Source organism: Budorcas taxicolor, chromosome X, assembly GCF_023091745.1.
Source record: "Budorcas taxicolor isolate Tak-1 chromosome X, Takin1.1, whole genome shotgun sequence".
In the NCBI taxonomy this organism is placed as follows: Eukaryota; Metazoa; Chordata; class Mammalia; order Artiodactyla; family Bovidae; genus Budorcas; species Budorcas taxicolor.
The window spans coordinates 88368175-88394801 of NC_068935.1; the positions used below are offsets into that span (position 1 = coordinate 88368175).

A 26627-nucleotide genomic window follows, 5' to 3' on the forward strand; every position below is an offset into this window, starting at 1 on the left:
GTAAATACAGGTAAGTAAACACAGTAAGTTTTAGTAATATAAATATTACTGGTCTTAGTAATAGAAATATTTTGGGAGTGATGCTCAGGCAAGGGAAACAAAAGCAAATGGAACCTAATCAAACTATTCATACAAAGCTTTTGCACTGTGAGGGTTACTATCAACAAAATGAAAAGACCACCTAGTGAATGGTAAAAAAATATTTGCAACCAAGATATCCAAGAAGAGTTTAATACCCAAAATATATTGTACAAAGAACTAATATAACTTAACATCATAAAAACAAAAAACTTGGTTGAAAAATCCAAAGAAGACATATAGATGACCAACAGGCACAAGAAAAGATGCTCAATATCACTAATCATCACGGAAATGTAAGTAAAACCCACAATGAAGACTGGTTCAAGATGGTGGAGTTGAAGGACGTGTGCTCATCTCCTCCTGTGTGAGGACCAAAATCACAACTGCCGAACAACCATCAACAAGAAGACAGTGGAACCCAACAGAAAAGATATCCCACATTCAAAAACAAAGGAGAAGGCAAGGAGGAGTGCAATCACAATAAAATCAAATCCCATACTCCCAGGTGAGTGACCCACAGACTGGAGAACAATTATACCACAGAAGTTCTCCCATTGTTGTGAAGGTTTTGAGCCCAATCAGGCTTCCCAGCCTGGGCATCCAGCAAATATGATACCACACAGGGCCCTGTGGGGCTCCAGGGCACAAAGCCTTTCTGTGTCCCCCATTTCTTTCAGCATTCATTCAGCCTCCATAACCTTTCCTGAGTACCAATGGGCAGATTCAATCAGTTGCTAATTAGAGAAGGGAGAGGGGGTGAGACCAGGGAGAAACAGTCAAGAGCAGCCTTGGGGCAAGGTCCTGTTTTCCCATCAACAGATACACACAACAATATCTTTGAGCTATTTTGTAGATGCTGAACTCCCCTCTACCTGGGAGAAGTTAACAGTTAATGGTGATATGCTGCCCATGAGCATATAGACCCCAGACCAATTAGACCTGAAGCTTGATGATGCTGACTCTTACTTATCTCATCACCAACCCATCAGAAGAATGTCCAGAGCTGATTACGTCCCCCTTGAACAATTACTATAAAACTTCTCACTATCTTCCTCAAGTTGGGACACACAGTTTTGAGGACATCAGCTGGCTGTGGCCCGCTTTGCCTGACAAAGTAACAAATCTATCCTTCTCTACTTCTCCCCAAACCCTGTCCCTGAGATTTTATTCAGAACCAGTGTACAGAGAAGCTGAGTTTTTGGCACCCAGGGGACTAGGAATCCCCAGAGAATCTGACTTTGAAGGCCAGTGGGATTTGGTTGCTGGACTTCCATAGGACTGGAGGAAACAGAGACTCGACCGTTGAAAGGCACAAAAAAAAACTTGTGTGCAACAGGACCCAGGGGAAAGGAGCAGTGACCCTACAGGAAACTGAACCAACCTACTTGCTAGTGTTGGAAGGTCTCCTACAGAGGTGTGGGGCAGCTGTGGCTCACTGCAGGGACAAAGACACTGGCAGCAGCAGTCTTAGGAAGCACCCATTGGCATGAGCCCTCCTGGAGGTCGTAATTAGCCTTACCATAGAGCCTGTAGACTCCAGGGCTGGTTCACTTCAGGCCAAAGAAATAACAGGGAGGGATCACAGCCTCACCCATCAGCAGACAAGTGGATTAAAGTTTTACTGAGCACCAGAGCAGGACTCAGTTCTACCCACCACCAGTCCTTCCCATCAGGAATCTTGCACAAGGCTTAGATAGCCTCATTCACCAGGGGACAGAGAGAGAAGAAGCAAAAAGAACTATAATCATGCAGCTTCCAGAATGAAACCACAATCACAGAAAGTTAAACAAAATGAAAAGGCAGAAGATTATCTCCTAGATGAAGGAACAAGATAAAATCATATAAAGACAACTAAATGAAGTGGAGATAGGCAATCTTCCAGAAAGAGAATTCAGCATAATGATAGTGAAGATGATCGAAGATCTTGGGGAAAGATGGAGGCAAAGATTGAGAGGATATAAGAAGTGTTTAACTGGAGGAATCAACTTGCCTGACTTCAGGCTCTACTACAAAGCCACAGTCATCAAAACAGTATGGTACTGGCACAAAGACAGAAATATAGATCAATGGAACAAAATAGAAAGCCCAGAGATAAATCCACACACATATGGACACCTTATCTTTGACAAAGGAGGCAAGAATATACAATGGAGTAAAGACAATCTCTTTAACAAGTGGTGCTGGGAAAACTGGTCAACCACTTGTAAAAGAATGAAACTAGATCACTTTCTAACACCGCACACAAAAATAAACTCAAAATGGATTAAAGATCTAAATGTAAGACCAGAAACTATAAAACTCCTAGAGGAGAACATAGGCAAAACACTCTCCGACATAAATCACAGCAGGATCCTCTATGATCCACCTCCCAGAATTCTGGAAATAAAAGCAAAAATAAACAAATGGGATCTAATTAAAATTAAAAGCTTCTGCACAACAAAGGAAACTATAAGCAAGGTGAAAAGACAGCCTTCTGAATGGGAGAAAATAATAGCAAATGAAGCAATGGACAAACAACTAATCTCAAAAATATACAAGCAACTTATGCAGCTCAAGTCCTGAAAAATAAACGACCCAATCAAAAAATGGGCCAAAGAACTAAATAGACATTTCTCCAAAGAAGACATAGAGATGGCTAACAAACACATGAAAAGATGCTCAACATCACTCATTATCAGAGAAATGCAAATCAAGACCACAATGAGGTACCACTTCACACCAGTCAGAATGTCTGCGATCCAAAAATCTGCAAGCAATAAATGCTGGAGAGGGTGTGGAGAAAAGGGAACCCTCCTACACTGTTGGTGGGAATGCAAACTAGTACAGCCACTATGGAGAACAGTGTGGAGATTCCTTAAAAAATTGCAAATAGAACTACCTTATGACCCAGCAATCCCACTGCTGGGCATACACACCAAGGAAACCAGAATTGAAAGAGACACATGTACCCCAATGTTCATCGCAGCACTGTTTATAATAGCCAGGACATGGAAACAACCTAGATGTCCATCAGCAGATGAATGGATAAGAAAGCGGTGGTACATATACACAATGGAGTATTACTCAGCCGTTAAAAAGAATTCATTTGAATCAGTTCTGATGAGATGGATGAAACTGGAGCCTATTATATAGAGTGAAGTAAGCCAGAAAGAAAAACACCAATACAGTATACTAACACATATATATGGAATTTAGAAAGATGGCAATGACGACCCTGTATGCAAGACAGGAAAAAAGACACAGCTGTGTATAACGGACTTTTGGACTCAGAGGGAGAGGGAGAGGGTGGGATGATTTGGGAGAATGGCATTCTATCATGTATACTATCATGTAAGAATTGAATCGCCAGTCTATGTCTGACGCAGGATACAGCATGCTTGGGGCTGGTGCATGGGGATGACCCACAGAGATGTTATGGGGAGGGAGGTGGGAGGGGGGTTCATGTTTGGGAACACATGTAAGAATTAAAGATTTTAAAATTAAAAAAAAATGAAAAAACAACAACAACAACAACAAAAAAGATTAAGCTACCTAAAAAAAAAAAAAAAGAAGAAGTGTGTAACAGAGACCTAAAGAACAAATAGAGATGAAGAATACAATAACTGAAATGAAAAATACACTAGAAGGAATCAATAGCAGAATAACTGAGATAGAAGAGTGGATAAATGACCTGGAAGACAGAATGGTGGAACTCACCGCTGCAGAAGAGAATAAAGAAAAAAGGATGAAAAGAAATGAAGACAACCTAAGAGATCTCTGGAATAATATTAAATGCACCAACATTTGCATTATAAGGGTCCAAGAAAGAAAAGAGAAAGAACCCATGAGGTTGCAGAGTCAGACACAATGAGGCCACTAAGCACGCATGCACATGTTATATATGAAAGTTGTTAAGAGGGTCAATCCTAAGTGCTCTCCTTATGAGAAAGACAATGTTTTTATTTAATTTTGTATCTTTATGAGATGATGTAGGCTCACTAAACTTATTTTAACAATCATTCCATGATGTATGTAGTAAGTCTAATCACTATGCTGGATAGCGTAATCTTGTTCAGTGCTGTATGTCAATTTGTTGTTCAGATGACTTTGCAACTCCATGCTCCATGGACTGAAGCAAGACAGGCTTCCCTGTCCCTCACTGAGTTTGCTTACTCATTGAGTCAGTGATGCATCCAACCATCTCATCCTCTACCACCCCCTTCTCCTCTTGCCCTCAATCTTTCCCAGCATCAGAGTCTTTTCCAATAGTCAGCTCTATCCATTAAGTGGCCAAAGTATTCGAGCTTCAGCTTCAGCCAACAGTCTTTCCAATCAATACTCAGGGTTGATTTCCTTTAGGAAAATGACTGGTTTGATCTCCTTGCTGTTCAAGGGACTCTCAAGAGTCTTCTACAGCATCATAATTCGAAAGTATCAATTCTTTGGCACTTGGCCTTCTTTATGGTCTGGCTCTCACATCTGTACATGACTACTGGAAAAACCATAGCTTTGACTATATGTAGCTTTGTGGGTGTAGTAATGTTTCTGCTTTTTAATATGCTATCTAGATCTGTCAGCTTTTCTTCCAAGGAGCAAGCACCTTTTAATTTCATGGCTGTGGTCATTGTCCACAGTGATTTTGGAGCCAAGAAACTAAAATCTGCTACCGTTTCCATTTTTTCCCCATCTATTTGCCATGAAGTGATGGGATTGGATGCCGTGATTTTAGTTTTTTGAATGTTGAGTTTAAAGCCCACTTTTTCACTCTTCTCTTTTACTTTCATCAAGAGGCTCTTTAGTGCCTCTTCATTTTCTGCCATTAGGGTGGTATCATCTGCATTTCTGAGGTTGTTGAAATTTCTCCCAGCAATCTTAATTCCAGCTTGTGATTAATCCTTCCCAGAATTTTGCTTGATGTACTCTGCATAGAAATAAGCAGGGTGACAATATGTAGCCTTGACCTACTCCTTTCCCAATTTTGAACCAGTCCATTGTTCCATGTCCAGTTCTGTTGCTTCTTGACCTGCATACTAGCTTCTCAGGAGGCAGGTAAGATGGTCTGGTATTCCCATCTCTTGAAGAATTTTCCAGTTTGTTGTGATCCACATAGTCAAAGGCTTTCACGTAGTCAATGAAGCAGAAGTAAATGATTTTCTGGAATTCTCTTGTTTTTTCTATGATCCAACAGATGTTGGCAATTCGATCTCTGGTTCCTCTGCCTTTTCTAAATTCAGCCTGTACATCTGGAAATTCTTGGTTCATGTACTGTTGAAGCTTAGCTTGAAGGATTTTGAGAATAACCTTGCTAGCAGGCAAAATGAGCACAATTGTATAGTACTTTTAACATCCTTTGGCATTGCCTTTCTTTGGGATTGGAATGAAAACTGACCTTTTTTAGTCCTCTGGCCATTGCTGAATTTTGCAAATTTGCTGACATATTGAGTGCAACACTTTAACAACATCATCATTTAGGATTTGAAGTAGCTCAGCTGGAATTCCATCACCTCCATTAGCTTTGTTCATACTAATGCTTCTTAAGACTCACTTGACTTCACACTCCAGGATGTCTGGCTCTAGGTGAGTAACCACATTATTGTGGTTATCTGGGTCATTAGGACCTTTTTTGTACAGTTCTTCTGTGTATTTTCTTTTCCCACCTCTTAATTTTTTTCTGCTTCTGTTTGGTCCTTTCCATTTCTGTCCTTTGTTGTGCCCATCTTTGCATGAAGGTATGTCAATTGTATCTCAACAAAACTGCAAGGAAAAAATACATCGTTATCCCCAAAAAGTGACAGTTTTACTTCTTCATGATTTTGTTACCTTTTGTTACTTTTTCTTGCTAAGTGGCTGTGCTAAGACTTCCAACACCACGTTGAATAAAAGTGGCAAGGATCGGCATCTTTGTCCATTCTCATTCCTGATCTGAGAGGAAAACTTTATAGCCTTTCCAATTTTTTATGAGCAGATGTTGAATCATCCTTGCATCCTTGGAATAGATGTCAGTTGAAAATGGTATATGATCCTTTTAATGTATTTTTTAATTCAGTTTGCTAATATTCTGTTGAGGATGTTTGCATCTGTGTTCATTTGGGGTATTGTTCCATAATTTTCTTTTCTTGTAACATCTTTGTTCAGTTTTGTTGTCTGGGTAATTTTGACCTGGTAAAATGGATTTGGAAATGTTCCTTCCTCTTTTATTTTCTGGGAAGAATTTGAGGATTGCTATTGATTCTTTTTTGAATGTTTGGTAGAATTCAACAGCCAAGTGCCATCTGTTTCTGCACTTTTGTCTTTGGGGGGATTTTTTGATTACTGACTCAGTCTCGTTACTTGCAATCAGTTTGTTCAGATATTCTATTTCTTCATGATTCAGTTTATGTTTTTAGGAATTTGTCTTATGTTTCCACTTGAGAAATAGTTCACAGTAGTCTTTATGATTCTTTATTTCTTAGGTGTTGGTTCAATCTCTCCTCTTCCAGTTCTGATTTTATTGATGTGAATCCTGTCTCTTATTTTCTTGGTATGTCTAGCTAATAATTTATTGATTCTGCTTGTTTTAATTTCACTGATTTTTTTCTGCTTTCTTTTTAGTCTCTATTGCATTTATTTCAACTCTGATATTTATTATTCCCTTCTTCCTACCAACTTTAGGCTCTATATTTTCATTTTTTCTAATTCCTTGAGGTACAAAGTTAAGTTGTTTATTTCAAAAATTTCTTCTTTCTTAATGTAGGCATTTATCATGATGTACTTTCTTATGGGCTGCCCTGTTGTCTCAGTGGTAAGGAATCTGCCTGCCAATGTAGGAGATATGGTTTTGATCCTTGGGTTGGGAAGATCCCCTGGAGAAGGAAATGGCAACTCACTCCAGTATTCTTGCTGGGGAAATCCCATGGACAGATGAGCCTGTTGGGCTCCAGTCCACAGGGCTGCAAAAGAGTTGGACAAAACTTAGAGACTAAACACAACACACTTTCTGCATAGAACTGCTTTTGTGGTATGCCATATGTTTTTGCATGCTTTTTAAAAAAATTTTTTCATTTGTCTCAAAGTTGTTTTTATCTTTTGATTTATTCATTGACCCATTGGTTTTTCAGTAGCATGTTGTTTAACCTCCACATCTTTGCAAATTTTCCAGTTTTCTTCATGTAATTAATTTGTAGTTTCATACTATTGTGGTTAGGAAAGATGATTTCAATATTTTCAAATTTATCAAGACTTGCTTGTGGCCTTACATATGACCTATCCTCAAGAATGTTCAATGTGTGCTTGAGAAGAATTTGTATTCTGCTGCTTTTGGATGATATGTTCTGTATGTATCTGATATGACATATCATTTAAAGCCAAAGTTTCCTTTGAGATTTTTTCTAGATGATCTATCCATTAATGATAATGGGATATTAAAATCCCCTGCTCTTAATATACCCTGTACATCCCTCCCTTTCAGTTGGTTAATATTTACTTTATAATTTAGGTGCTTCTATGTTGAGTGCATAAATATTTTAAAATATTATATCTTTTTGTTAGGATTTTTTTGGATTATCCCCTTTATCATTATATGATGGCCTGTTTTTGTCTCATTACAGTCATTGTTTTAAAGTCCGTTTTGCCTGATATAAGTATAGCTGCCCTTGCGTTCTTTTGCATTAAATTTGCACAAAATACCTTCTTTCATCCTTATATCTGTGGTGAGTCTCTTGTGGGAAGCATATAGATAAGCCATGTTTTTCTATCTCTTCAGCCACTCTGTTTCTTGATTGGAGAATTTAGACCACTTACTTTGAAAGTAATTACTGACAGGTATGTGCTTATTTCTATTTTATTAATTGTTTGCTGGATGTTTCGTATTTCCTTTGTTCCATTCTTCTTCCCTTGCTTTCTTCCTTTGTGATTTCATAATTTTCTATAGTGGCATGCTTAGATTCCTTTATCTTTATCTTTTGTGTATCTACTATAGGTTTTTACATTGTGGTTAACATGAGGTTTACACACAAGGACTTAAAACCGTCTAATTTATGTTGATAATGATTTAAGTTTGTGTGCCTTCTAAAGCTCTACATTTTTACTCTCCCTCGACAACTTTTAATGTTTTTTTTTCCACAGTTTACCTCTTTTTCTTTGTGGTTATGGTTATTCTTTACTACTTTTGTCTTTCAACATTCATACTAGTTTTTTAAAAAGTTAATTTACTTTTTATTGAAGGATAATTGCTTTACATAATTTTGCTGTTTTCTGTCAAGCCTCAACATGAATCAGCCATAGGTATACATATACCTCTTCCTTTTGAACCTCCCTCCCATCTCCCTTCCCATCCCACCCCTCTAGGTTGTTACAGAGCCCCTGTTTGAGTTTTCTGATCCATACATAAAATTCTCGTTGGCTATCTATTTTACATATGGTAATGTAAGTTTCCATGTTATTCTTTCCATACATCTCACCCTCTCCTCCCCTCTCCCCATGTCCATAAGTCTATTCTCTGTGTCTGTTTCTCCACTGTTGCCATGTAAGTAAATTCTTCAGTACCATTTTTCTAGATTCTGTATATATGTATTCAGTTCAGTTCAGTCACTCAGTCATGTCCGACTCTTTGCAACCCCATGCATCACAGCATGGCAGGCCTCCCCGTCCATCACCAACTCCTGGAGTTTACTCAAACTCATGTCCATCAAGTAGGTGATGCCATCCAGCCATCTCATCCTCTGTCATCCCCTTCTCCTCCTGCCCCCAATCCCTCCCAGCATCAGAGTCTTTTCCAATGAGTCAACTCTTTGCATGAGGTGGCCAAAGTATTGGAGTTTCAGCTTTAGCATCACTCCTTCCGATGAACACCCAGGGCTGATCTCCTTTAGAATGGACTGGTTGGATCTCCTTGCAGTCCAAGGGACTCTAAAGAGTCTTCTCCAACACCACAGTTCAAAAGCATCCATTCTTCAGCACTCAGCTTTCTTCACAGTCCAACTCTCACATCCATACATGACCACTGGAAAAATCATAGCCTTGACTAGACGGACCTTTGAGAATATGGTATTTATTTTTCTCTTTCTGACTCACTTCACTCTGTATAATAGGTTCTAAGTTCATCCACCTCATTAGAACTGATTCAAATGCATTCCTTTTTATTGCCGAGTAATATTCCATTGAATATATATACCACAATTTCTTTATCCACTCATCTGTCAATGGACATCTAGGTTGCTTCCATATTCTAGCTATTGTAAATAGTGCTGCAGTGAACAATGGGATACACATGCCTCTTTCAATTTTGGTTTCCTCAGGGTATGTGCCTAGGAGTGGGATTGCTGGGTCGTATGGTGGTTTTATTTCTAGTTTTTCAAGGAATCGCCATACCGTCTTCCATAGTGGCTGTATCAATTTACATTCCCACCAACAGTGCAAGAGTGCTCCCTTTTCTCCACACCCTTTACAGCATTTACTGTTTGTAGACTTTTTGATGAGGGCCATTCTGACTGGTGTGAGGTGATATCTCATTGTAGTTTAGATTTGCATTTCTCTAATAATGAGCAATGTTGAGCATCTTTTCATGAACCCTCATACTAGTTTTATAAGTGATCAGTGTACAACCTTTACAACATTAGATTATTCTGAATTTTATTGTATATATTTACCTTTACCAGTGAACTTTATACTTTCCTGTGTTTTCATGTTAGTGTCCTTTAATTTCAGCCTAATTTCTCTTTAATATTCTTGTAATGCTAGTCTAGTGGTGATGAACTTCTTTAACCTTTGCTTGTCTAGAAAACTCTTTCTTTTTCAATTCATAAGGACAGCTTTTTCTGGCAGAGTTGGAAGGTTTTTTCTTTCAGCACTTTGAATATATTGTGCAATTCCCTTCTGGCCTGAAAATTTTGTGCTGAAATATCTGTTCATAGTCTTATGGGTATTACCTTGTATATAACTGTTTTCTCTTGCTGTTTTTATGATTTTCTCCTTGTCCTTAACTTTTGACATTTTAATTCCAACGTATATTGGTGTGGTCTATTTGAGTTCCTCTTATTTGGCTCTTTCTGGGCTAAGTGGTCTGGATGACTGTTTCTTTCCCTGGGTTAGGGAAGTTTTCAGCTATCATTTCTTCAAATAAATTTTCTGCCACTTTCTGTCTCTATTCTATTACTATGTCCCTTATAATGTGAGTGTTTGTCTGCTTGATGTTGCCCCATACATTATTTGAGCTATCTTCACTTTTTGTCAGTCTTTTTTCCTTTTTGCCAGTCTTTTTTTCTTTTTGCTGCTCTGATTGGATGAGTCCCATTTCTCTGTCTTTAAGTTCTCTAATCTTTTCTATTGCTTCATCTAGTCTGCTTTTGAAACCCTCTAGTGTATTTTTCACTTTAATTATTTTCTTCAGCTCCATTTGGTACTTTCTTATAATTTTCATCTCTCTGTTTAAGTTCTCACTGTGTACATCCTTTTTTTTTTCCTCAGCATGGTGAGCATCTTTATGACTGTTATTTTGAACTCTTGATTAGGTAAATCACTTATCTCTGTTTCATTAAGGACTTTTTCTGAACTTGTTTCTGTTATTATTTCATTTAGAACATATTCCTCTGTTTCTTCATTTTCCTTGATTTTCTGTGTGTGTGTGTGTGTGTGTGTGTGTGTGTGTTTTAGCATTATATAAAACAGTTACTTCTCCCAGTCTTGGGGAAGTGGCCTCATAGGGGATGAATCTTATTGCTCAACCCTTCTCTAGGTCTTTGTTGTTTCTCAAGCTTTTGTGATTTTCCAAGCAGCCTATTTTATTTTTAGTGGATCTCGATATTTGGGGTGTTCCAACTAGCGAAGAACTAAAGAGTCTCTTGATGAAAGTGAAAGAGGAGAGTGAAAAAGTTGGCTTAAAGCTCAACATTCAGAAAACCAAGATCATGGCATCCAGTCCCATCACTTCATGGCAAATAGATGGGGAAACAGTGGAAACAGTGGCTGACTTTATTTTGGGGGGCTCAAAAATCACTGCAGATGGTGATTTCAGCCATGAAATTAAAAGACACTTACTCTTTGGAAGGAAAGTTATGACCAACCTAGACAGCATATTTAATGGCACCCCACTCCAGTACTCTTGCCTGGAAAATCCCATGGACGGAGGAGCCTGGTGGGCTGCAGTCAAAGGGGTTGCTAAGAGTCGAACCCGACTGAGTGACTTCACTTTTCACTTTCATGCATTGGAGAAGGAAATGTCAACCCACTCCAGTATTCTTGCCTGGAGAATCCCAGGGACGGGGGAGCCTGGTGGGCTGCCATCTATGGGGTCGCACAGAGTCGGACACGACTGAAGTGACTTAGCAGCAGCAGCAGCAGACAGCATATTTAAAACCAGAGACATTACTTTCCTGACAAAGTTTGTTAAAAAAAATTTTTTTAATTTATTTATTTTGCCGACAAAGTTTTATCTAGTCAAAGCTATGGTTTTTCTAGGAGTCATGTATGGATGTGAGAAAACAAGAAAGCTGAGCAGCAAAGAATTAGTGCTTTTGAACTGTAGTGTTGGAGAAGACTCTGGAGAGTCCCTTGGACTGCAAGGATGTCAAACCAGTCAATCCTAAAGGAAATCAGTCCTGAATATTCATTGGAAGGACTGATGCTGAAGCTGAAACTCCAATACTTTGGCCACTTGATGTGAAAAACTGACTCAGTGGAAGAGATCCTGATGGTGGGACAGATCAAAAGCAGGAGGATAAGGGGACAACAGAGGATGAGATGGCTGGATGGCATCACCAACTCGATGGATATGAGTTTGAGTAAGCTCTGGGAGTTGGTGATAGACAGGGAAGCTTTGTGTGCTTCAGTCCATGGGGTTGCAAAGAGTTGGACACAACTGAGCCACTGAACTAAACTGAACCTCAGTGTCCCAAAGGAGAACAGCTCAATTAGTACCTAGATTCAGGTTAATTGGTAGCTGGGCCCTCAGGCCATAGCTTTTAGAGTATGCCAATAGATGTAGTTCTGTGGGATTGAATATGTAAGTCCCACTGGTCAGCAGAGTTGGGTGACCTATAAGTGTCACCTGTGTGGCATTTGCAAAAACTAGGGTGCCAGATGAGTATACATGCTCCTTTCCAGTAGATGTCCATGACTTGTTGTAAATCATAGAGAGAGCAGAATTGTGGCATCCACCATCCTCAAAGAGTATCTCAGTAGATTCTTAGATGTGTGTGAAGCCAGAGGCCTGCTCTCCATGCCAAAGTTCCAGGACAAGTAAATAAGCCTCTTTCATAGAAAGATGAGTTGCATTTCAGCCTACTGTCTGTGTGTGCCCTTCGGATAGTGGTTGGCCCAAAACTCTCTCTGTTACAGTCCCATGGGACGCCAAAATGAAAGCTACATTGGCCACCAGAACCAGGCAATCAAGAGTTGTCCCTTGGGCAGAAATCACAAAACACTTGGGCACAAAACATGTGTAACAGCTCCTCTCCAGGAGATACTAGCATTTTGGATCATGTCAAAAAAGAGAGCGTGAAAAAGCACCTGCCTCTAAGGTCTGTGGAAAGGATTAGAGTTGGCTCTTAGATATATGTTTAATTAAAAGTCTATTCCTCAGGCTGCAAGGATGAAGATAAGATAACAGACCTCTTTTGCAGAAAGATTGGGCTCCTCAATCTGTGCTTCTTGCTGTGCCCTGGTGGTGGCAGCTATAAGAACTCTTTCTTCATTTGTTACAATTCATTGGGACCTCTGAGCATAAATCCTGCTGGTCATCAGATCCAGGTGATCTAGAGGTGTTCCCTGGGGGCAGGTGCAAAAATCAGGACACCTGATGAGGGTTCAAGCTTCCTTCCAGGAGATAATGGTAAGCTGGAGCAGAGCAGAAGGAAATTACAAAGATGATGTCCACTGGCAGAAGCAAGGCAGAGGAAACCAAAATCTTCTAAGAAGAAGCTCATACTTTCATTTCTTCTTGTTTAGAATGATTGGTTTTAAAGAAGTATATAAAAGGCTACAAAGACTGGATCAAGGTCTCTCAATATCATTGCTACTGATATTTTGGGCCAAATAGTTCTTTTTGCTATACTGTGTATTGCAGGAAGTTTAGCAGAATCTTAGGCCTCTATTCACTAGAAATATGCAGCACATCCTTCCCCCCCTGAGTTGTAACAATAAAAATATCTCTAGACAAAGACATTGTAATAATAAAAATATCTCTAGACAAAGACATCAGCCAAAATGGCAGAGTAGAAAGACTCTGAGCTCACCTCCTTTCACTGGGCACACCAAAATACAACTATTTACAGAACAACCATCCATGAGAATTCTGGAGCTTATCAGAAAAGATCTTCTATTAACACAACTAAAACTATAAAGAAGGAACCACAACACGATGGGTAGGAGGGTTGGAGTTGTGGTATAGTCAATTTTCATACCCCTGGGTGGGCAACCAACAAACAGGAATTACAATTGTAGAAGTTCTCCCCAAGAAGAGAGGGGTCTGAGCCCCATGCTACCCAGTCTTCCTGCCCTGGAAGACAAGCCCCTAGATGTTTGTCTTTGAAGGCCAGCAGGGCTTACTTTCAGGAGTCTCAGAGGGCTGTGGGAAATAGAGACTCTACTCTTAAAGGAAACAACAAAATTTCATATGCTCTTGGACCCAGGGTAGAAGCAGTAATTTGAAAGGAGCTTGGATTAGACCTAACTGATGATCTTGGAGATTCTCCTGGAGAGGCAGGTGGCAAGTGGAGCTCACTCTGGGGACACTGGTTGCAGCCATTTTGGGATGCTTGCTCTACCATGGGGAAACTGGAGCTAGCAAGCACCATTTTGGAATCATCCCTACATCTTACTAACCTCAGGACCCTTCCTACTCCCACTCAACAGTCCATAGGCATCAGTACCAGAATGCCTCAGGGCAAGCCCTACCCACCAGCACACATGCTACCTTAAGATCTTCTGAACCCACAAACAGCCCCCTACACATGGCCCTGCCCACCAGAGGGCCCAGGAAGTGTCCCCACACGCTAGTGTCTGAAGGTACTAGACCAGAACCCTAAAAGCCTGGCAGCCGGAGACCTGGGACTGACCTCTACCCACCAGTTGGCAGGCATCAGCTCTAGAATGCCTGGACTCACCCATCAGCAAGACTACTCTAGCCTCAGGACCAGCCTTACCCATCAGTGGACAGACACCACCCACAAGACAGCTACAGCCTCACAGCCTGCAGACTCAGCCTACTCAACAGTAGTCCAGCACCAGCCATGGGACCACTGAGCCATAGTCCTGCTTTCTAGCAGGCCAACACAAGCATCAAGACACCCCGGGCCAGTTGTGTCAGAAATCGGCCCTACCCACTGGAGTCCAACACCAGCTGTGGGGCCCTGAAGCCAGACCTCAGGACTCAGTTCTTTCTGCTAGTGGGCCAGCACTAGTCAGAGGACCTGGCTTCAACCACAAGTCTATTGGCAACAACCCCAGGATCTCTTGGACCCTGGTTCTGACCACCAGTAAGCCAGCACTAGTCCTAGGGCCCCCTGCTGTTTCACAGCCAGCCACCTACTGACTTGGTCCTGCAGCACCCACATGAGGCAAAACCTGTCAACCAGCTGGACTGAAGGTCAGCCATGACTACCAGATCACCCATAGTAGTCGGCCCACCACAACAGAAAGACCCATGTAGCCCACATAGGGGGCACCCCTAGAGAATTTAGCTCTGGTGATAAGAGAGGAATGTGTTTCTGGGACACAGAGGATGTCTCTTACAAAAGGCTACTTCTTCAAGGTTGGGAAATGTAACCAACCTACCATATATATACAAACAACAACTTAGGCAAAATGAGGTGACAGACAAACATGTTCCAAATGAAGGAACAAGACAAAATCCCAGAAGAAAAACTAAGTGAAGTGGACACAGCCAATCTAACTAAAAAAGAGTTTGGGGTAGTGATCATACAAATAATCAAAGAACTTGGGAGAAGAATGGATGCACAGAGTTGAGAAGGTAGAAGTTTTTAACAAAGAGTTGGAAAATATAAAGAACAACCAAAACCAGGTGAAGAATACTATAACTGAAATAAAAAATACACTAGAAGGAATCAACTGTAGACTAAATGATACAGAGGAATGGATCAGCAAGCTGGAATACAGAGTAGCAGAAATCACTGATGCTGAACAGAAAAAGAATGAAAAGAAATTAGGACAGTTTAAGAGATCTCTGAGACAACATCAAGAGCACTAATATTCACATTATAGGGAACCCAGAAGGAGAAGAGAGAAAAGTGCTGAGAACATAATTGAAGAAATAATAGCTGAAAATTTCCCTAACTTGGGAAAGTAAACAGACATTCAAATCCAAGAAGTGCAGAGTGACCCATACAGGATTAAACCAAAGAGGGACACACCAAGATAAACTGTAATTAAAATGGAAAAAATGAAAATGAAGTGAAGTGAAAGTCATGTTTAGTCATGTCCGACGTTTTGTGACCCCATGGACTGTAGCTTGCCGGGCTCCTCTCTCCATGAAATTCTCCAGGCAAGAATACAGGAGTGGGTTGCCATTCCCTTCTCCAGGGTATCTTCTCAATCCAGGCATTGAACCCGGGTCTTCTGCATTGCAGGCAGATTCTTTACCATCTGAGCCACCATAGAAGCAATAAGGGAAAAAGCAACACATTACAAACAAGGGAACTCCCATAAGTCTGTCAGTGGACTTTTCAGCAGGCTAGAAGGGAGTGGTATGATATATTTAAAGTGATGAAAGGGGAAAACCTATAACCAAGAATATGCTACCTGACACGGCTCTCATTTAGATTGATGGAGTGGTGAAAAGCTATACAGACAAGCAAAAGATAAAAGAGTTCAGCACCACCACACAAGTCGTACAAATGTTAAAGAGACTTCCCTAAGTGAAAAACAGAAACCTACAACTAGAAACATGAAAATTACAAAACGAAAAAGCTCATTGGTAAAAAATAAATATACAGTAAAGGTAGAAAACCAACCACATAGAAAGTAGAAGGTTAAAAGAAAGAAGGAATAAAATAATCTATATTTGCAATAAATAGTTAAGGATTACACAAAAGAGTTAGATATAAAATATGATGTCGAAAACAGTAAATTGTGAAGGAGGAGTGTACAAATGTTGGATTGTTAAAATGTATTTGAAATTAAGAGATCAGTAACTTAAAACAATTAAGTATAAATGTAGATATAAACCTCATGGTAACCACAAATTTAAAATCTATAATAGGTACACACACACAAAAGACAAAACAGAGGAATCCAAACATAACACTAAAGATAGTCATCAAATCATAAGAGAAGAGAGTAAGGGAGGAAGAGAACAAAAAGTACTAAAAATGACCAGAAACAATGAACAAAATGGCAATAAGTACATACCTATCAGTATTTACTTTCAGTGTAAAAGGACTCAGTGCTCCAATCATAAGACATTGAGTGGCTGAATGGATACAAAAACAAGACCTGTATATATACCACCTAAAAAAGACTCACTTCAGATCTAAAGACAAACACATACTGTAAGTTAGGGGATAGAAAACATTATTCCATGCAAATGGAAAAGAAAAGAGGATAGCCATAGTTATATCAGGCAAAAAGACTTTAAAGCAAAAGCTATTACAGGAGAGAAAGAAGGATAGTACATAATGATAAAGGGATCATTCCAAGAAGAAGGTAAAACAATTGTAAATATATATGCACCCAACATAGGAGCACCTAAATGCATGAAGTAAATATTAATAGACATAAAGGGAGAAACTGATAATTACACAATAATAAGAAGGGACTTTAACATCCCACTACATCAATGAACAGATCATCCAGAAAGGAAATAAACACTGAAAAAGACATATTAGAGAAAGTGGAATATATATGTATATATATTCCATCAAAAAGCAGCAGAATGCACATATTTTCAAGTTTACAAGGAACTTTCTCCAGGATATATCACATACTAGATCACAAAACAAATCCCAGTAAACTTGCATGTGTATATATGCTTAGTTGCTCAGTCATGTCCAACTCTTTGTGACCCCACCAACTGTAGCTTGCCGGGCTCCTCTCTCCATGGGATTCTCCAGGCAAGAATACTGTACTGGGTAGCCATTCCCTTCTCCAGGGGATCTTCCAGACCCAGGGATTGAATCTGGGTCTCCTGCATTGCTGGCTGATTCTTTACTATCTGAGCCACCAGGGAGGCCCCTTGGTAAACTTAAGAAAATTGAAATCATATAAAGCATCTTTTTTTTTCACAATATTATGAAACTAGAAACCAACTAAAAGCAAAAAAAAAAAAGAAAAAAGAAAAAAGAAGGAAACCTGTGAAAAACAGAAACATGTGGAGGCTAAATAATATGTTACTAAACAACCAATGGATCACTGAATAACTCAAAGAGAAATTTAAAAAAATGGCTGGAGACTGATGAAAATGAAAACACAATCCAAAATACATGAGACACAGCAAAACACTTCTAAGAGAGAATTTTATAGTGATATAAGCTTAACTAATGAAAGAAGAAAAATCTCAAAGAAACTAACCTTACACCTAAGTGAAGTGAAGTGAAGTGAAGTCGCTCAGTCATGTCCGACTCTTTGGGACCCCATGGACTGTAGCCTACCAGGCTCCATCCATGGGATTTTCCAGGCAAGAATACTGGAGTGGGTTGCCATTTCTTTCTCCAGGGGATCTTCCTGACCCAGGGATCGAACCCAGGTCACATAAAGGAAGTAGAAAAAGAGATCAAATCCTAAAGTTGGTAGAGGAAAATTCATGAAGATTGGAGTAGAAATAAATAAAATGAAGACTAAAATACAATAGAAAAGATCAGTAAAACTAAGGGTTAGTTCTTTGAAAAGATAAACAGAATTGATAAACCCTTAGCCAGACTGATCAAGAAAAAAGAGAGATGGCCCAAATGGATAAAATTATGACAATGGAGATACCATAGAAATGCAAAGGATAATGAGACTCCTACAAATAATTATATACCAATAAAATGGACAATATAGAAGAAATGGACAAATTCCTAGAAATGTACCATCTATCAAGACTGAACCAGGAAGAAATAGAAAATATGAACAGATCAACTACCAATAATTTAATTGACTCAGTAATGAAACAACTTCCAACAAAGAAAAGTCCAAGACCAGATAGCTTCACAGGTGAATTCTCAGTTCAGTCAGTTCAGTTCAGTCGTTCAGTCATGGTCAACTCTTTGTGACCCCATGGACTGCAGTATGCCAGGCTTCCCAGTCCTTCGCCAATGTCTGGAGCTTGCTCAAACTCATGTCCATCGAGTTTGTGATGCCATCCAACCATCTCATTCTCTATCATCCCCTTCTACTCCTGCCTTCAATCTTTCCCAGTATTAGGATCTTTTCCAGTGAGTCAGTTCTTTGCATCAGGTAGCCAAAGTATTGGAGCTTCATCTTAAGCATCAGTCCTTCTAATGAATATTCAGGACTGATTTCATTTGGGATGGACTGGTTTGATTTCCTTGCAGTCTAAGGGACTCTCAAGAGTCTTCTCCAACACCACAGTTCAAAAGCATCATTTCTTTGGCACTCAGCTTTCTTTATTCTACATCCATTTGTGATAAAAACTCTCCAGAAAGTGTACATAGAGGGAACATACCTTAGCATAATAAAGGCCATATATGATAATCCCACAGCTAACATCATATTCAACAGTAGCACAAAGCTGAAAGCATTTCCCCTAAGATCAGGAAAAGACATTCCCACTATTTTTATTCAACATAGTACTGGAATTCCTAGCCATGGCAATCAGACAAAAAAAAAAAAAAAGAATTATAAGGAATCCACATTAGAAAGGAAGAAGTAAAACTGTCACTATTTGCAGATGACATGATATTATACATAGAAAATCCTGAAGACACCATCTGAAAACAAGTAGAGCTCATCAATGAGTTCGGTAAAGTTGCAGGATACAAAATTAATATACGGAAATCTGTTGAATTTCTATCTACTAACAATGGACCATCAGAAAATTATGAGAAAATCCTATTTACAATAACATTGAAAAGAATCAAATATGTAAGAATAAACTTATCTAAGGAGGTAAAAAGACCTGTACTTATATACTGATGAAAGACAATACAAACAGATGGAAAGATATACCTTTTTCATGGATTGCAAGAATTAAAATTATTAAAATGACCATACTACCCAAGGAAATTTACAGGTCTGATGCAATCCCTGTCAAAATACCAATGGCATTTTTCCAGAACCAGAGCAAATAATTCTAAAAATTTGTATGGGACAAAAGACCCTGGAAACCAAAAAATTTTTGAGAAAGAAATACTCCCTAACTTTAGACCTTACTACAGAGCAATAGGCAATAGTAATGGCACTAAAACAGATATATAGATCATTGGAACAAAATAAAGAGCCCAGAAATATACCTACACACTTATGATAAGTTAATCTACAAAAAAGGAAGCAAGAATAGACTATGGAGAAAAGACAGTCTCTTCAATAAGTGGTGCTGAGATAACTGGGCAACTACATGTAAAAGAGTGAAATTAGAACATTTTCTCATACCATATACAAAAGTAAACTCAAAATGGATTTAAGACCTAAATATAAGACCTGAAACCATAAAACCACTAGAAAAGAATATAGGTAAAACACTCTTTGCCATAAATTACAGCAGTATTTTTTTATCTGTCTCCTAAGGCAAGGAAATAAAAGCAAAAATAAATGGATGGGGTCCAGTTAAAATTAAATGCTTTTGCATAGCAAAGGAAACCATCAACAAAATGAAAAGACACCCTACAGAATGGGAGAAACTATTTGCAAATGATATGACCAATAAGGGGTTAATATCCAAAATATACAAATAGCTCATACAACTCAATATTTAAAACCAACCCAATTAAAAAATGGAAGGGAGGCTCAAGAGGGAGCCTATATATATTTATGGCTGATGAACGTTTTTGTACAGTAGAAACCAACATAACATTCTAAAGCAGTTATCTTCCAATAAAAAAATGGGCAGAAGACCTAAATAGACAACTTTTCCAAAGAAAAAGTTGGTTTCCACAGAACACCAACAGGCACATGAAAAGATGCTCAACATCACTAATTATCAGGGGAATGCACATCAAAGCCACTATGAGATATCACATCACACCTGTCAGAATGGTTATCATCAAAAAGACCACAAATGACAAATGTGGGCAAGGATGTGGAGAAAGTGGAACCCTAGTATACTGTTGGTGGGAAAGTAAACTGGTACAGTCACTATGGAAAACAGTATGGAGGTTCCTCAAAAAACTAAACATAGAGATACCATATATGTGTTCAGTCGCTTCAGTTGTGTCCAACTCTGTGACCCTATGGACTATAGCTTGCTAGGCTCCTAGGATCCAACAATCCTACTTCTGGCTATATATCTGAAGAAAATTAATTCAAAAATATACATGCACCTCAATGTTCACAGCAGCATTTTTTGTAATAGTGAAGATATGGAAGCATCCTTACTTATTGCCCATCAACAGATGAATTGATAAAGAACAATTGTTACATATGTAAAGGTTGGAGTGGCTAAAAAGTTCATTTTTTTTTTCTGTTATATATAATGGAATAGTACTCTGACATTTAAAAGAATGAAAATTTGCCATTTGCACTGACATGGATGTACCTTGAGAGTATTATGCTAAGTGAAATAAGTCAGACAGAGAAAGGCAAATACTGTATATTATCCTTTATATATGGAATCTAAAAAATGAACTAGTGAATATAACAAAAAAGAAATAGACTCACAGGTATAGAGAACAAACTTGTGTTTACTAGTGAGGAGATGGAAGAGGGGAGGTGAAGGTAGGGGTAGGGGATTAAGGGGTATAAATTATTAATATTATATATGAAATAAATAAGCTATAAGGATATATAGAACAACACAGGGAATATAGGCAATATTTTATAATATGTATAAATGGAGTATAAACTTAAAAAATTATGAATCATCATTTTGTACCCCTGAAATTTATATAATATTATAAAACAATTATACTTCAATAAATAGAAAAAATTCCATCAGAATATCATTGGATACAAAAAATTTTCCAGACATTGTCAAATGTGTCCTGGGGGTGGGAGAAAATAACCCCAGCTGAGAACCACTGGTTTAAAGGTATGGTAATGTTATAGTTAAGAGCACAGTTTTTTGCACAATTATGTATAAATCAAGACTGTTTTGCTTACTGGTTGCATGACCTTGAGCAAATCACTTCACTTTTCTGAACCTCACTTTACCCTTCTGTAAATGGGGACAATGAGGGTTGGTTTAGGGTTGTTGTAAGATTAAATGAGGTCATGTATATAAAATAATATATAGTGGCAGTAATAATGTGCTAATATTATTAACCATTCTTAATTAACAAAGATTACAATTTCCTAGGAAATGGTAAATGAGGAAAGCAGGAAGTTTCTTAAGGGTATACTGAGAACAAATTTTTTAATTGACCATAATGTCATAAAAGAGTTCAGCTCTTCCCGTTTGCTAGCAGCTTCATCATTTAAGACCCTCAAAGATAAGAAGGAGTATTACATCTTTCTCTCAAAGATTCCATAGCCAATTTTGGAAAGGTAGGATATTGAGTTCTACTCTATAGAATCTGTATAATCTGAGTAAGGGTCACTGAGATTTCTATCTATATGTAGGCACAATCAGCCTCCAACCTACCCCTTCTCTAGAAGTCAATTCTCTAAGTATCAAGGAGATGAGAAGAATCTTACCGTAGAATTACACCAGAGACACCGGAAATCTTGAAGTCTCTGGTAACTGCCACAGTTCTCCTGACATACTGCACACTGAGAACTGGCAGATATGTTTCCTTCTACCCACTGATGAGGCATGGTTTTCTGAAGGATAGAAAGAGACAAGATATAGAAGTTAGAGATATAAAGAGAGGACGGCCAGATGGAATAACTGTACTAACCCCCGGAGGACACTAGATAACCCTAAGGAAGTTCTCCATCATCCTGCTCTCCCTACTTCAATGCTAGTGACCAATGACAGGGGGGAGATGGGAGGAGGCTTTCATTCTTATAGATTTGTTTGGATCATGAGCTTAGGGAACAAACTTACTTGGGTTGTCTGTGTGTCCTGGCTGAAGGGGAGATGTAAAAGGGTGATTACGAGAAAGCATGGCTGGTACTCACTACTTCATCTGCAGGCATGAGGAGGTCATCAGTAATGGATAATGTATTCCATTTGCAATCTTTGTTTGCTCTTAAAGCACATAATCTGTGAGACTTTACTTTGCACACTGTAAAAAGAAGAAAAAAGATGGATGTTAATCTGGTGACAATGAAGATTCTAATTTTTTTCCCTAAGCTGCTCTAAAAGTTAGAACCTAGATGCATCTAAGTAGTTATGACTTAACTCCAAAGGCTTATTTTCCATACATTTCAGTTTCTTTTTATCCTTCCTGGCCAAATTTTCGACTACCCAACTTGAATGGAAATTGATGATAAAAAAGAGGTGATTTTCTGTTTTTTTTCTTTTCAACCATGTGACTGTATTGTCCAGTCCTCCCAGATCCAACCTTCTCTTTTGATTCATGAAAATTCTTCCTCATGCCAGTTTCCTCCCATCTTCTTTTCCTAGTCTGTTAAATATCAGGGTTAATCTTACACTGGACTCAGTGATGTGGTTTGAGTCAATGATACTAAAGCCACATGAACTTTTTCACCCCTCTCTCCTCCCACTGAGCTTCACTTCCTGAAGGAATCAGAAAGTTACCTTCACAGATGATAACATTTCGAGATAAGGCAGGAATGCTCCCCCGACAAACATTGCAGTGCTGGGTCCGGGGACTATGGCTCGAATACCAGTAGTGCATTCCAACAAGAAAAGGGTTGTTTTCTGCTGCAGGTATCTAAAATAAAGCAAAGAGAACAAAGAATAGAGAGTTAATCACAGAGATGGATGAGGGAAGGCCAGAAAACCTAATGCTAAGGGTGAAATGGACATCTATATAAGGTATCAGAGCATGTGAAAAGTAAGAATCAAAGTTGAGCTGACACTTAATAAACCTCCCATCTCGATTTTTTCCCCAGCGGTTTTGGAAAGGGAAAAAGAATGAGGGGGTGGGATTTCCTGGCAGTCCAGTGATTAAGACTCTACACTCCCAGTGCAGGGCGCATGGGTTCCAAATCCTCTGACCAGGCAAGAAAGGGAGGAAGTAGGGCTCTGACTCTGGGCTAAGGAATGCTTGTCAAGCTTTAGCTTCCTCCTGGAGATATATTACCCTTCCTGGCTTACTGCTGCCAAGTGAGTAGAGAATTGCATTGCTGGGACAACAGTTTCATTTCAGAAGCTTCTGGCCAAAGCATTCTTTTCAGAATACCATGCTCTGACTGCCTATAGAAATTTTCTGATTAATCAATTTAATTCATTCAAAATTCATTAAATATTTACCAAGTAACTACTTGGCACTTTTCAAGGCACTGGGGATATAGTGATGAATAAGACGAAGTCTCTGCCTTCTGGAAACAACATTCTGTTTGGTGTCCCTCTTTCATGGTATTGAATTTGATGTTTACTATTAACCTGTCTGTAAATGCTGCATTTGTTTAACACAGCCTATTTCTCATGACTATTGGGCAGACACAGGGTATAACAGCAACTAGTTTCGGGGTTAAAAGCAGAAGGGGAGGGGTGGACACCAAAAACCCCTCAATTTATTCTGGGTGTACATTCCACAGGACACTTCCACCTTTTCTCTAATTCCTGTGGATGCCTGATCTCTTCTTTCTCTGCCTTCCTCTGGAATGTAGACATAGGCATACACATTCAGCTCTTTATTCTTCATGTTATAATCATTTGGGCGTGTAAAGGCATAAGATCTTAAAATGAAATACACATTCTTCCTGATAGTGGTCCCTGAGAGAGAGAGAGAAGGATAGGAGAGAGAGAAAAAAAGAGGGGGCGGAGAGAGGGCACTATTGAGGGACCTAGCACATTTAGTCTTCAACATTGATTAATTTATAGGAATTAGTCATTTAAAACATAGCCTGTATATGGTACTCTTTGAACCCTGCTTCCCTCTCTGGCATGCTATTTATGTGCTAAATTGCTGTTGGATTGACCAGGAAGCTTCTGGAAGGAAAAGCTACGTGGATGAGACAAAGGCTCATCTAGTATGAGGTCACTTTGTGATTGTATTATTTTTTGCATATTGAGACCCTGGCAAAGTTCCAAGAAGATCAGAGTAGAGAGTGGAGAGTCATGAGGAAATGAGATAGACTTGGTCTTGACATATTGAGCAACAAGCACCTTTCCATTTCCCAAGCCACTAGATTATAACTCTAAAAGTACCTTCCTTCCTTCCAGCTTCCCCCTCTCCTCCAATAATTACTAAGAGCTACTTTGTGTCATCTACAAAGCTAGGAACTAGAGATGCAGAGATGCATGATCCATAGTTTTTGCCCTCAAGGAGCTCAGGGTCTACTGTAGGAGACAACTTCCTAAATGGATCCTTCCAGTATAGAGTTACAAGTGAGCTCTCCTATAATGTTCAAGATTCTATGGGACAAATGGAAGAAATGAAGAACTCTGAGTAGAATACTGAATTTCACGGTACAATTGGCTACATAATATAAACATATATAAAACGGACATTGTTTTGGTTCAGCAGTAGAGGAAATGGGATGTATATTCCTTATGTGCATCTTATTGTATAAGGAAACTTTGATGCATACAACCCTGAGTGAGTATGTATTGTATGCTGAATTATGTCCCTTGCCAAAATATGTTCAAATACCTAGTATCTGTGAATGTGATCTTATTTGAAAATAAGATATTTATAGACGCAATCAATTTAAGATGTGGTCATAATGGATTGGGGTTCCCTGGCGGCTCAGACGGTAAAGAATCTGCCCACAATGCAGGAGACCTAGGTTTGATCTCTGGGTCAGGAAGATTCCCTGGAGAAGGGAATGACAATGCACTCCAGTATTCTTGCCTGGAGAATTCCGTGGACAGAGGAGCCTGGCGAGCTACAGTCCATGGGGTCACAAAGAGTTGGACATGACTGAGCGACTCACACACACATACACACACACAATGGGTTAGAGTACGCCTTAAACCAGTGACTACTGTCCTTACAGGAAGAGGGAAATTCAGACACAGTTACAGGAGAGAACCGCAAGTGCTGACAGAAGGTGAGATTGGAATGATGTGTCTACAAGTGAAGAAATGCCAAGGAATGCCTATAATCATTAGAAGTTAAGAAGAGGTAAAGAAAGATTCTCTTCTAGAGGCTTCAGGAGAGCATGGCCCTGCCAATACACTGATTTTGGAATTCTAAACTCCAGAACTGTGACAGATTTTCTTAATTCACAAATTTGTGGATTTGTTGTAGCAGTCCAAGTTTTTATAGTCCAACCCCAACAAGAAGTTTGGGGTCCAACTCTTAGTGACAAAAAGCTTGGGGTCCAACTCTTAGTGAGAAGAAGTTTGGGGTCCAACTCTTTGTGACCTCATGAACTGTAGCCCACCAGGTTACTCTGTCCATGGGATTGCCCAGGTAAGAATACTGGAGTGGGTTGCTGTTTCCTTCTCCTGGAGATTGAGTTTATTTTAGATGCCACATGCAAATTAGGACATACAGTGCTGTCTTTCTGTGTCTGGCTTATTTAATTTAGCATAATGTCTTCCAGGTTCATCCATGTTATTACAACTGGCAAGATTTGCTTCTTTTTAAAGGCTGAACAATATTCCATTGTATTTGTATATAAAAATATTACACTTTTAACCCATTAATCCACTGAGGGGCATTTAGATTACATCCATATCTTGGTTACTGTGAATAATGCTGAAAGAAACATGAGAGTGATGATACATAATCAAAATCCTGATTTCATGTCCTATAGATATATATACCCAGAAGTGGAATTGCTGGAGCATAAGGTAGTTATATTTTTAATACTTTGAGAAACTGCAATACTACTTTCTATAAGGCCTGTACCAATAATAATTTATTATTAATCTCTTTTTTCTACATTCCTGTCAGGACTTATTACCTCTTGTGTTATCTCTTTTTTTTAAATATTGAAATATAGTTGATTTACAATATTGTGTTAGATCCAGATACAGTAAAGTGATTTAATTATACATGCTGTTGTTGATGTTCAGTTGCTAAGTCCAGTCCAGCTCTTTGGGACTTCATGGACTCAGCACACCAGGCTCATCTGTCCTCCACTATCTTCCAACTCAATGGTGATTCTATCTAACCATCTCATCCTCTGCCACCCCCATCTCCTCCTGACCTAAATCTTTTCCAGCATCAGGGTCTTTTCCAACAAGTCATTTCTTCTCATCAGGCAGTCAAAATATTGGAGCTTCAGCATCCACAACAGTCCTTCTAGTGAATATTCAGGATTGATTTCCTTTAGGATTGACCAGTTTGATCTCCTTGCAGTCCAAGGGACTCTCAAGAGTCTTCTCCATCACCACAATTCAAAAGCATCAGTTTTTCAGTGCTCAGCCTTCTTTATGGTCAAGTTCTCACATCTGTACATGATTACTGGAAAAATCATAGCTCTATCAGACCTTTGTCAGCAAAATGATGTCTCTG

General features: G+C 39.0%; 1 protein-coding gene across 1 annotated transcript in view; it reads right to left on the reverse strand.

Moving 5' to 3' along the window:
• The window catches only part of DGKK (diacylglycerol kinase kappa), a 176039-nt gene that overhangs the window by 83416 nt on the left and 65996 nt on the right, over positions 1-26627 (reverse strand). Inside the window, exons 5-7 of the mRNA XM_052662711.1 lie at positions 22790-22925; positions 22210-22313; positions 21781-21906 (exon numbers count right to left, since the gene is read on the reverse strand). Of these exons, the coding sequence (XP_052518671.1) occupies positions 21781-21906; positions 22210-22313; positions 22790-22925 (366 nt within the window). The remainder of the gene's footprint in view (positions 1-21780; positions 21907-22209; positions 22314-22789; positions 22926-26627) is intronic.